We start from the raw sequence: 9,812 nt of genomic DNA, 5'->3' as shown, positions 1-9,812 counted from the left end.
TAAAAGTATTTCCAATTTTCTGACTGTCTGTGAAGTCTACATCGTATTACTGTAGTTTTTGCAGCACAATTTGTCGATTAATCACAGAGGGAGGCAGCACGGCGTGTCTTAATGCTCCTGAAAGATTTGTCCATTCAACTAAATACTGACAAAATGTTCCGACCGCAATTAACGAAGTAAGGATGACTTTTTAATTGCACTAAAGAGCAGTTAAACGGGACGATTGCGGGATTTCTTGAAGTCATGAATGTATCACCGCTGGGTATCCCATTGTCCGTGAAGGCAGCACAGCTTGCCGATTGTACTGAATGCAAGCCAACGAGTGTTAGTCTCCAACTGTTGGCAGGGTAGTACCGTACTATGCAGCAGTAGTACCGAGTCCAAGTATCTAATCTATAATAATATATATTAAATATGTAATATAAAGGGGGAATGGTGGTAGACTGGTTAGCACCTCCGCCTCACAGTGCAGAGGTCGTGAGTTTGAACACAGCTCATCCTGTGTGGAGTTTGCATGTTCTCCCCGTGCCTGCGTGGGGTTTCTCTGGGTAGTCCGGTGTCCTATTCCAAAAACATGCATGGTTGGTTCATTGAACAGTTTAAATTGTCCCAAGGTGTGATTCTGTGCACCAGTGGTTGTTCCTCTATGTGCGCCATGTGATTGGCCGGCAACTGGTTCAGGTTGTACCCTGACTGCTGCCGGAAGACAGCTGCGATTGGCCCCAGGGCACCCGCGGCCCTCATACGGATAGGTTGAAATAAACATTCGCACGCACAAACACAGTACCTGGAGAGAACCCACAAAGGCACGGGGAGAACATGCAAACTTCACACTGAAAGGCCGGTGCCGGAATCGAACCCTGCACTCTGAAGCGGACGTGGTAGCCAGTCGTCCACCGTGGCGATCACGTACAGCACTTGCTCCTTTTATGTTCTCCCCAATATTTTCCGTTGTCAGTGAACGCAGCGCGGCTTGTTCATTGTACTAGTCCTTTAAGTGCTGATGAAAGGCGACTGAGTAAAAGAGGAAGCGGTCGAAACGGAGCGAGAGGAGGAGGGATAGCGGACCGAATGGTGAAGCAACCGGAGGACATTTCCATTCCCCGTTGACATTGACCACCGACTCGTCGAAGTGGATTCGACCAGGCAAGCGCCTTCCACAACTATGACATGTTAATATTTGCATATAAACAAGGATACTAGCGTCGAACAACAGATCATTTGGCGTACTAATTTCGCATGTTCTACCTGTGTAATGTTTACATTATAAAGTGACAGGAAACACAATCTTCGTTTTTCCTCTCAATTGCTATTAAATGCGTTTTATAGGTGGCATCGTGAATGTAAAACACTCTTTTAATGCGCATCATCATTAATTGCTCATTCATTTCTACATTTCATTTGACATCTAGTGACGTCAGCCCGCCGTAGCACCTTTGTCCGAGTAGGAAACGTTCACGAGCCTCGCGGCCACGTACATAGTGTCAGAGTGTCAAGACGAACATTACCAAACAGAAAAACAACGTCATCCAAAAGAAGTTGCAAAATACGAAATTCGGGACGGTAAAAAAAAATAAAAAAATTGAATATTTAAACATACAATGAAACGGCAAAGGGTGGGTGCAGTATACCATTTTCCAGAGTTCTTGTTAGTAAATATAAGTGGAATACAAGACTGACAATCTACAAGATAGGCCCTAAAGTAAACAAAGTTTGCCTTTGTGTTTTGAAGTGTCAATTTTGAGCACCTTCTCGGAGTTGTATTTTCATGGATTCCTCTTAGGGGAATCAACGGATAAGATGCCAAATGTAATTACACCTTAGTCGAGAGATGACGGATGTTGAATTTTAAAGCTTTTTTGTGGATAAATGTGGCCATGGAAGAGGTTGTGTGTTGGAAATTCAAGTTTTTAATAACTAACAGATCCTGGAGATGGCAGCGCTGCATCACCTTGAATTTGAGATCTGAACAACTTTAGAGTAGAAGGTAAAGACTAGGCAGTGAAGCTCACCTTGGCCCTTGTATTACAAGGGAGACAAGTGCCAAGATGGTCGGAAGTCCGACAAGTTTAGGCAGCGAATGAGTTAATGAACTCTTCTTAAAGAAATGATCCGATCAGGACCAAATTTGATCGCAGTTTAATTGACAGGCGAATGTTAAATTGCTCCGATTTGGAGTCAATACATTTGCGTTGAAATATGCATACAACTTTGATTATTTGGTTTAACCCAGTTTTTACAATACAATACAATACAATACATCCTGATTTATATAGCGCTTTCTCAACAGCTGTAGCTGTAACAAAGCGCTTAACAAAACAAGAGAAGTTTTGGTACATTCGACAACAGAAACCAAAGTTTAAAAAAAATTAACGCATTGATTCTTTTTACAGCGCAGCAATGGATGAGAGCGTCACCGTGACGACGACGTTCGTCGGGACCATCGTGGCGCTTCCCCTTTTGGCTTTCTTCTCGACCATGTGGCTCTGCCCCGGCATGATCATCCGGTCTTATAACTGGTGAGCATGTGAATAACTGAAACGTCACAGTACTTAACGTGCATTTTGAGTGGAAAATGTGCGATTAGACACAAAGGATTTGTGACCTTTCATATTACACGCTCTCATAAACTAGGCCCTTATTTGAAAGGAAGCCTTAAATTCCCCTGAAAAGTAGACTTTGTCCTCCCTCCACCCACACACACAATGTGCGTTGGCCAAGTCACTGTCACGTAACAGTCTGATGGGATGAATATTGTGCTGCTGATTTTAAAACCACAGAGAAAGAGAAAGTCGTGCTATTCATCTTCATCGAATCAAGCGCAGCTGGCCTGTTGTTGTTGTCTCTGACGACATTTCGACTCTCACCCCAGCAGGGTTCATCAGTTCAATAACAAGGTTTAGTTAGGACAGCACCGGCTTTAGTTGAGGTGGAGAAAAACGCAACTCAATTCTTTATATTCCATGTTGGAGGCTCGCCCCAACCACCTGCTCTGTTTGGAGGTGCTGTTTCCCCCTTCACGTCGGCGTCAAGACGATATACTGTACATTTTTGTCCCTCGATGCCGGTTGACAGCTGAGTCTTGGCCTTGAGGACTTTGCCCGTCTGTGTTGCGCCATGCGCTTGCTCAGCGCTTTCTTTTTTCCCCCCCAAGATATGGATGTGGCTTTTCCTCGCCGCATTTGACCGCATACAGCACATTACTTTTCTGGATGTGGGTTGTCCAGTCTTTGTGGTGTACCAGCCTTTGTGTCAGGCGGTTAGCAGGTTTGAATTGTAGCGGAATGTTGTGTTGAATGAAAATCTCCCATCTTTTTTGTCTTCCTAAAAATATTGGCATTTCAGCCGACAAGAACTCCACCTGAAAGCGGAGAAAGATACAAAAGGCCGCCGTCCGTCTTTGTGGACGAATACCAGCAGGTTCACCGCAGCACATGAAAGCAAATTGGAGTTCCTCCTGTTTGAGATCTCTGTTCCTCCCCGTCGCAAGCACTGAAGATAAAGATTTAAAGATTGGCAGAATTCAATTTGTTTTGGAGTAATGAAACAGCATTGCTGATCAGTGAGGGTGAATCCATGTGTCAAAAGTTCAATTTGACCAAATTTAATGTGCTTGATTTTTGCTTTACTTTTTATTCCCAAGGAGAAAAAAAAATTGATATTTTTGCGACGGTTATTTTGTTGTCAATATTTCAATTGCATATTCCTATTTTGTAGTTATTTATTTATTTTGATTTGCTATTCATGTTCTATTCATGATCATTACCAGGCTTCTGCAAAGCTTGCTGATCATTTGAATCAGGTGTGTTGGAGGAGGGGGACATCTAAAACAGGCTGCATAGGGACTCTCAAGGACCAAGTCACTATGGTATATTCTTACTTAAGTACAGTTTTTGGGGACTCCACCCACCTCTGGGTTGGGGAAAGCGTAAGTCAAGCTAGCACTGTTGTTCCTCGACCCCAATGAGTACTTGCCTATACGCCAGAGCTTTGGTGCCATCTTGTGTAGCACAGAAAAACACGAATAATTGAGTTTTTCAGAAAAAAAAAATCACAAATAATTTCATAACTATCCATCCATCCATCCATTTTCCGAACCGCTTGATCCTCACTAGGGTCGCGGGGGGTGCTGGAGCCTATCCCAGCCGTCTTCGGGCAGTAGGCGGGGACACCCTGAATCAGTTGCCAGCCAATCGCAGGGCACACAGAGACGAACAACCATTCACGCCCACACTCACACCTAGGGACAATTTAGAGCGTCCAATCAGCCTGCCATGCATGTCTTCGGAATGTGGGAGGAAACCGGAGCACCCGGAGAAAACCCACGCAGGCCCGGGGAGAACATGCAAACTCCACACAGGGAGGCCGGAGCTGGAATCGAACCCGGTACCTCTGCACTGTGAAGCCGACGTGCTAACCACTGGACTACCGGGCCGCCCATTTCATAACTAGTGAACCACAAATATTAGAATTAGAATATGGAATAAGTGTTACTGACAATCTGCTCCGTATCCTGCAGGTTCATGCGTCTCAAACTAGGCCTTGCGGTCCGCTACTCGTACAGCGGCAGCTACCGCTTCTGCTATTTCAGCCGCGGGACGCCAGGGGGCGCCACACCTTCCTTACTGCTCCTGCACGGCTTCTCAGCCTCCAAAGACATGTGGTTGCCCTTCGTCAAGGTAACGCAAATAATACTCAAGACGAGAACTGATGTATGCAAGTATGTTTGGATAAGCTAAACATTTTTATTGGTGCGTTTGCTTCCTTGACCAGTACGTCCCCGTGGAGCAGCACATACTGTGCGTGGACATGCCGGGACATGAGGGTACCAGCCGTATCGGGTCCGAGGACTACAGCATTCAGAGTCAGGTTGCCCGAATCCATCAGGTGTGTGTGCGTGTGTGTGTCTAAGCGTGTGAGAGTGTTTGTCTTTCTGGAGGTGGGAAGTATGTACATTTTTTTTTTATTGTCAATTATACAAACACAATACAGTGGTTCCCTATTATTGGGCTTTTAAACATTTTTGGACCCACCGAAAAGAGGTAAAAATTTGTGACGACTTTAAACACAAACTTATTACAGCAAAGTGTCTCAGCAACACTGTCTACATCGCCCCTAATGCAAAGATTTAACATATGAATTGTTTCTTTCTCTGTGTTCAGTTTGTGCAAAGCGTTGGTCTGGACAAAAGACCCTTTCACCTGGTGGGAACATCCATGGGGGGCAATGTAGCGGGGGTGTACGCCGCCACCTACCCATCGTACCTGTCTGGCGTGACCTTGATGTGCCCCTCTGGTAAAATGGCCACCTGGCACACCACTAGAACATCAGCCCCTTTCACACAGAGCTGGTGTGGCACGATAAAAGTTTTACACGGTTGGAAAAACTACACTCTGGTCCTAATTTTCCACTACCCACTTTCACACTCTGATACTGCCTCACAATACTCGGATACTACCGCAGAAGTGTGTGGAAGGCATTGGCGGGACCAGGGTGTAACGTTTGAACACCACCTGTCTGTGTGCATGGCAGAATCGCGGTTTGATGATGACGGTTCTTCCTCCTCCAGGTTTGGTGTATCCCACCGAGTCTGAGTTCATCATCCGCCTGAGGGAGATAGAGAAGAACCCCAAAGGTTCCACCATCCCACTGATTCCGTCAAGTCCGCGGGAGCTGGAGGACATGTTGCGCCTCTGTTGCCATAAGCCCCTCAAGGTGCCACGGCAGGTAAAGAACCACGAACACGGCCGCCGCCAAATATGTGTGATGACCGAAGTTGTGTTTTTGTGAACAGGTGCTGCGTGGCCTCCTGGACAACAGGATCCACCACAACCACTTCTACAGAGAATGTGCGTCTCATGAGCACACCTTCAACCTTTACACTCTTGTGGATACTACCGAGCTAACTATGAGTGGGGGTTTTTTTTGTGTTTATGTGCCTCTGTGCGTGCGTGTGTGTGTGCGTGTGTGTGTCTTTTTTTAAGTGTTCATGACGCTGGTTGAGGAGAAATCTCGTCACTCTTTGCAAGAAAATCTACATTTGATTACGTCACCCCTGCAAGTCCTCTGGGGGAAGCATGACCAGGTAATAACACCGAATGAAAAAAAACTACACACAACTCGAAAGAGACGCCCCCAATTGCCCATCAGGAAAAATACCCGAAGGAAGTGTAATTATCGCATGTTATGCCCTTATGTGGAAAAAAACATCTTTAGTGACAGTTAGCATTTCACTCAGTTGTGCAGTATAGTTGCTGCACATTTTGTGGCATTTTCTTGTTTTCTAATGTGTGGTGGTGTTGCAGGTTCTGGATGTTTCCGGGGCCTCTGCGTTGCAGGCGGCGGTGCCCCACAGTCAGCTGTTTCTCTTGGATGACTGTGGCCACACCATAGCCCTGGAGAGACCGAGGAGGGCAGCACAGCTCGTCATAGACTTCCTGTCTGCGCAGGAAGTCCACAGCAAGGACACAGAGAAAAAAGTTTCCTGAACTGGAGTTAAATTTCTGTAGAATACAAATTATATAATGGGTATAAGTTGTTATAAATACATTACTGTGATGAAATAATTTTTTACATCCATGATACTGTAGAAATGTATTCGAATGATTCATTATGTTTGAACATTTTGATAGTTTTAATGCATTTCTTGCTGAGTTTATTGTAATTTTTGTGTGCTTATTTTCCGGATACGGAAGCAGCCTTTTGAACCTCAACAAATAACTTATATAAGAAATAGGTTATCTCATGTATATGTGTCTCAGTACTGTTTGTTTTAAATGCAACTATTGAAATAGTTCGCCGAGTTTAATATACAACAGTGTATTAACATTTTATGGATTCATAATTGCATTAAAGGACTATAATTTGAGTTCTTTATCTAGTAGAAAATGTCGACTTTTGTTTTTTTGGTTGGGGGGCGTGCAGGGGGTTGTTTTATTTTTGTGGTTTTCTTAGGTCGTTTGTCATTCAGCACAACTTATTGCCGTTTGAAACTAGGCACGATAGAGGGCAGTGGTTAACGCTTCTAACGAGCATTACATTACACAAAGAAGAAAGGGATCGCGCAGTCGCAGATTGAAAACAAAACATGCGAAATTGTAAAGTGTTTTGTAAAACTACTAAAACTAGGTAAGTAATCATCATCAAACACACTTAAGTTGGTCGAAAATTGCCACTACCCAAAACATTTGGATTTTTATTTTATGTTAACTGTCGCATTCACCCGCTATTTGACCTCGCTGTTAGCTTGCTTTCGTCCTGCTGTGGCGACACTGAGGGGCTTGTCAACTTTAATGATTTTATGTTAACTGTCGCATTCACCCGCTATTTGACCTCGCTGTTAGCTTGCTTTCGTCCTGCTGTGGCGACACTGAGGGGCTTGTCAACTTTAATGATTCGGTTTGTGATTTCTCTTATCCATCATTTAAATTGTTTAAGCAAGACAGCGCACGGCGGAATAAAAAAAAAGTCACGGTGCAATGTTTCATGCTCGTTGTTTTAAAGCGCGAATGCTTCTTCGCTCTGAACCTTTGCGACGCTGAACTGCAATTTTGTCGCCTGCATGAAGGTGCTCGAGGAAGGTCGTAAACCACATAAAAGCACTTGTAATGTGTGATAATATTTTGTAATTATTTTTTCGAGGCGATGCGAACAATATAAAGGTTAAATTACATTTTTCCCAGTCGGGAACTGGTGTAAATCATTGACGAATCTACGGAGCCGTTCATCAATCTGCTCGAGGGTCCTATTTCAAGTCTTTGATTGGGATATTCGTCACTTAAAAAAATGAAATGGAAAAAATACAGTAATCACCTCAATTTCTCCATCGTGAGACTAATAAAGGTTTTCTTATCTTAATTCAAGGTTTTTGGTTTGTAAAAGCTATTTTTCTTCTGTATTAAAGCAATTTTAAAATGTTTTACTGAATGCTTGTTTTGATACAGCCGCTGATGCTTGAATAGGATGAATCCCGAGAGCAAGGACGAGCCTGTTGTTTACCAAAGTGTTGTGTTGAAGAACGCCGCTCCGTATCAGTACATGAAAGTCTGCCTGTAAGTCAGCAATGCAGTTTAGTCTAATTGTGACTACTTCATGAGGACTACACTTTGTATCCTTTTTCAAGCGTGCTGGAGGACAAGTCCACCAAAGTGAGTGCAGTTGACCTGAAGCAGTTCATCATCACTGGCTTGAAGAGTCTCCATGGAGAGGTAATAAGTCCCAATGAATTCTGTCTTTGCAATGAATGTGGTCAGAGAGGAGAGAAAAGACCTTAAAAGAACGTTAGTAAAAATAGAACTGATTGTTCACTGCAGAATCAGCCACGTTTATAGTTAAAGTTTTTATGTTTCAGGTGGGCGCCGCGTTACATTTTGATGTGCTGAAGTACGACGAAGACACCCTCACTGCTTTCTTGCGTGTATCCACAATGTAAGGAAGTCAAAGCGTAAAAGAGAGTGTGTTTGTTTTGTTGACTTTTATTAAATTTTTTAGTGGCTTGGTGAAGCTGTGGAGCTCGTTGACACTGCTGGGCTTCTACAACAAACAGAGCTGCGCTTTTCGAGTGCTACAGGTACGCTAACTGATTTCTTGCTTTTACTGTTCTCAGTTGCTATTTTGGGGGGGTTGGGACCAAAGAAATTGCAAGTATTGGTGTATGCTCTGTTGCTGCTCTGCCTGTGCTTGAGTAGAAGCTGTTTGACAGTTCAGAATTACAATAATATCTGAATTTTCCGTTAGCCCGTCTATGGTGTTTTTTATTGTATGTTAGCATCAAGCTAGTGAACTTTTGTTTGACACATTGAATTGAAATATTAATTTTTTTTGTCCAATGCGCGTTTCTCAGCCATGTGAGTTCTCATAGCAGGCGTTTGAAGCTTTATAATTCTCGTAACACAGAATTTATTAGCCCGTTTGACTTTTCGCATGATATGTTATTATCAAGGAAGCATACTTTTGTTAAAACAGGGTGATATCTGGTTGAACCTTTTGGAGTTTGAATATCCACAGGTTAATTCTCTGGGGGTTTTTTTTGTCTGTTCTTCCACAAACACTCAGGTGTCGCCATTCCTGCTGTCTTTGACGGGAAACAGTCGTGAGCTGGAGCTGGATTGACACCGCAGACAATTGACGAGAATCATGTGGAGTCAAGTCAGAACTTTGCTGTCCTCCTCCATCCCGACGACGGTGGCGGGAGCACGGCTTCACGTGGGCCAGCGCGCCTCCCTCACCAAAGTCTTCTCGGCCCGCCACGTGGAGCTGTTCGCCGAGCTGACGGGCGACACCAACCCGCTCCACCTGGACGCTGCCTACGCTGCCTCCACCGCCTTCGAGGCCCCCGTGGTCCATGGCGTCCTCATCAACGGGTTGATCTCGGCTGTGCTAGGCACCAGGATGCCGGGTCCCGGCTGCGTTTTTCTCTACCAGGAGATCCGCTTCCCAGCGCCACTCTTCATCGGCGAGGAAGTGCTGGCCGAAGCCGAAGTGCGCAAGATCAAGATGTCGTTCGCGTTCATTGCCGTGACGTGTTCGGTCAAGGACAAGGTGGTGATGGAAGGGGAAGTGATGGTTATGATGCCGGAGGAACAGCAAGTGAAGTGATGCTTTTGAGGCACATCTTTTACTGTTCAGTTTTTTTTGTTGGCGTTGTTGATTTTTGATGGATAATGTACATCACAGCTGGCTTTGTGCATCTTTTTTTTTATGCCCACTTAAGTAAATAAAGCGTGTCTTATTCGTGTAATTACTGAATGGATTTGATCTTTTGATCTTGGCAAGAAATCTCGACTGAAATAGAAAATTTTCATGCTGAACAT

At 44.3% G+C, this 9,812-nt stretch overlaps 3 protein-coding genes across 5 annotated transcripts; all 3 read left to right on the top strand.

Moving 5' to 3' along the window:
- Positions 1-980: 980 nt before the first annotated feature.
- Positions 981-6,868, top strand: LOC147201773 (monoacylglycerol lipase abhd6-B-like). 2 transcript variants are annotated; one of them, XM_086117348.1, is made up of 9 exons: positions 981-1,146; positions 2,394-2,519; positions 4,520-4,679; positions 4,774-4,887; positions 5,163-5,295; positions 5,570-5,727; positions 5,795-5,849; positions 5,985-6,085; positions 6,306-6,868. In XM_086117348.1, the coding sequence occupies exons 2-9, from the start codon at positions 2,401-2,403 to the stop codon at positions 6,486-6,488; spliced, it is 1,023 nt and encodes a 340-aa protein (XP_085973474.1). In that variant the 5' UTR covers positions 981-1,146; positions 2,394-2,400; the 3' UTR covers positions 6,489-6,868. The 2 variants fall into 2 exon arrangements, with proteins under 2 accessions (XP_085973474.1, XP_085973476.1); XM_086117350.1 differs by having other exon boundaries at positions 990-1,146; positions 2,399-2,519.
- A 144-nt stretch (positions 6,869-7,012) lies between these two features.
- rpp14 (ribonuclease P/MRP 14 subunit) lies at positions 7,013-9,202 on the top strand. 2 transcript variants are annotated; one of them, XM_086117352.1, is made up of 6 exons: positions 7,013-7,128; positions 7,944-8,051; positions 8,123-8,207; positions 8,351-8,427; positions 8,491-8,569; positions 9,055-9,202. In XM_086117352.1, exons 2-6 carry the CDS (start codon positions 7,963-7,965, stop codon positions 9,109-9,111), a joined length of 387 nt encoding a protein of 128 aa, XP_085973478.1. In that variant the 5' UTR covers positions 7,013-7,128; positions 7,944-7,962; the 3' UTR covers positions 9,112-9,202. The 2 variants fall into 2 exon arrangements, with proteins under 2 accessions (XP_085973478.1, XP_085973479.1); XM_086117353.1 differs by lacking the exon at positions 7,013-7,128 and adding an exon at positions 7,152-7,398.
- Positions 9,136-9,739, top strand: LOC147201771 (hydroxyacyl-thioester dehydratase type 2, mitochondrial-like). Its single transcript, XM_086117351.1, has one exon. It carries the CDS (start codon positions 9,136-9,138, stop codon positions 9,595-9,597), a length of 462 nt encoding a protein of 153 aa, XP_085973477.1. The 3' UTR covers positions 9,598-9,739.
- The last annotated feature ends 73 nt before the right edge of the window (positions 9,740-9,812 follow it).

The sequence above is a fragment of the Hippocampus guttulatus genome, chromosome 8, assembly GCF_054856545.1.
Source record: "Hippocampus guttulatus isolate MCC_2025c chromosome 8, RoL_Hgut_1.0, whole genome shotgun sequence".
Taxonomy (NCBI): domain Eukaryota; kingdom Metazoa; phylum Chordata; class Actinopteri; order Syngnathiformes; family Syngnathidae; genus Hippocampus; species Hippocampus guttulatus.
This window is presented reverse-complemented; position numbering and strand designations above follow the sequence as displayed.

Bases quoted from the DNA above. Each gene is read 5' to 3' on its own strand.
- LOC147201771 (XM_086117351.1), top strand. From the start codon at position 9,136: ATGTGGAGTCAAGTCAGAACTTTGCTGTCCTCCTCCATCCCGACGACG.
- LOC147201773 (XM_086117348.1), top strand. From the start codon at position 2,401: ATGGATGAGAGCGTCACCGTGACGACGACGTTCGTCGGGACCATCGTG. The intron at 2,520-4,519 runs GTGAGCATGTGA...CGTATCCTGCAG, and splicing joins ATCATCCGGTCTTATAACTG to GTTCATGCGTCTCAAACTAG. The intron at 5,850-5,984 runs GTGCGTCTCATG...TCTTTTTTTAAG, and splicing joins CAACCACTTCTACAGAGAAT to TGTTCATGACGCTGGTTGAG.
- rpp14 (XM_086117352.1), top strand. From the start codon at position 7,963: ATGAATCCCGAGAGCAAGGACGAGCCTGTTGTTTACCAAAGTGTTGTG. The intron at 8,428-8,490 runs GTAAGGAAGTCA...TAAATTTTTTAG, and splicing joins TTCTTGCGTGTATCCACAAT to TGGCTTGGTGAAGCTGTGGA. The intron at 8,570-9,054 runs GTACGCTAACTG...ACAAACACTCAG, and splicing joins GCGCTTTTCGAGTGCTACAG to GTGTCGCCATTCCTGCTGTC.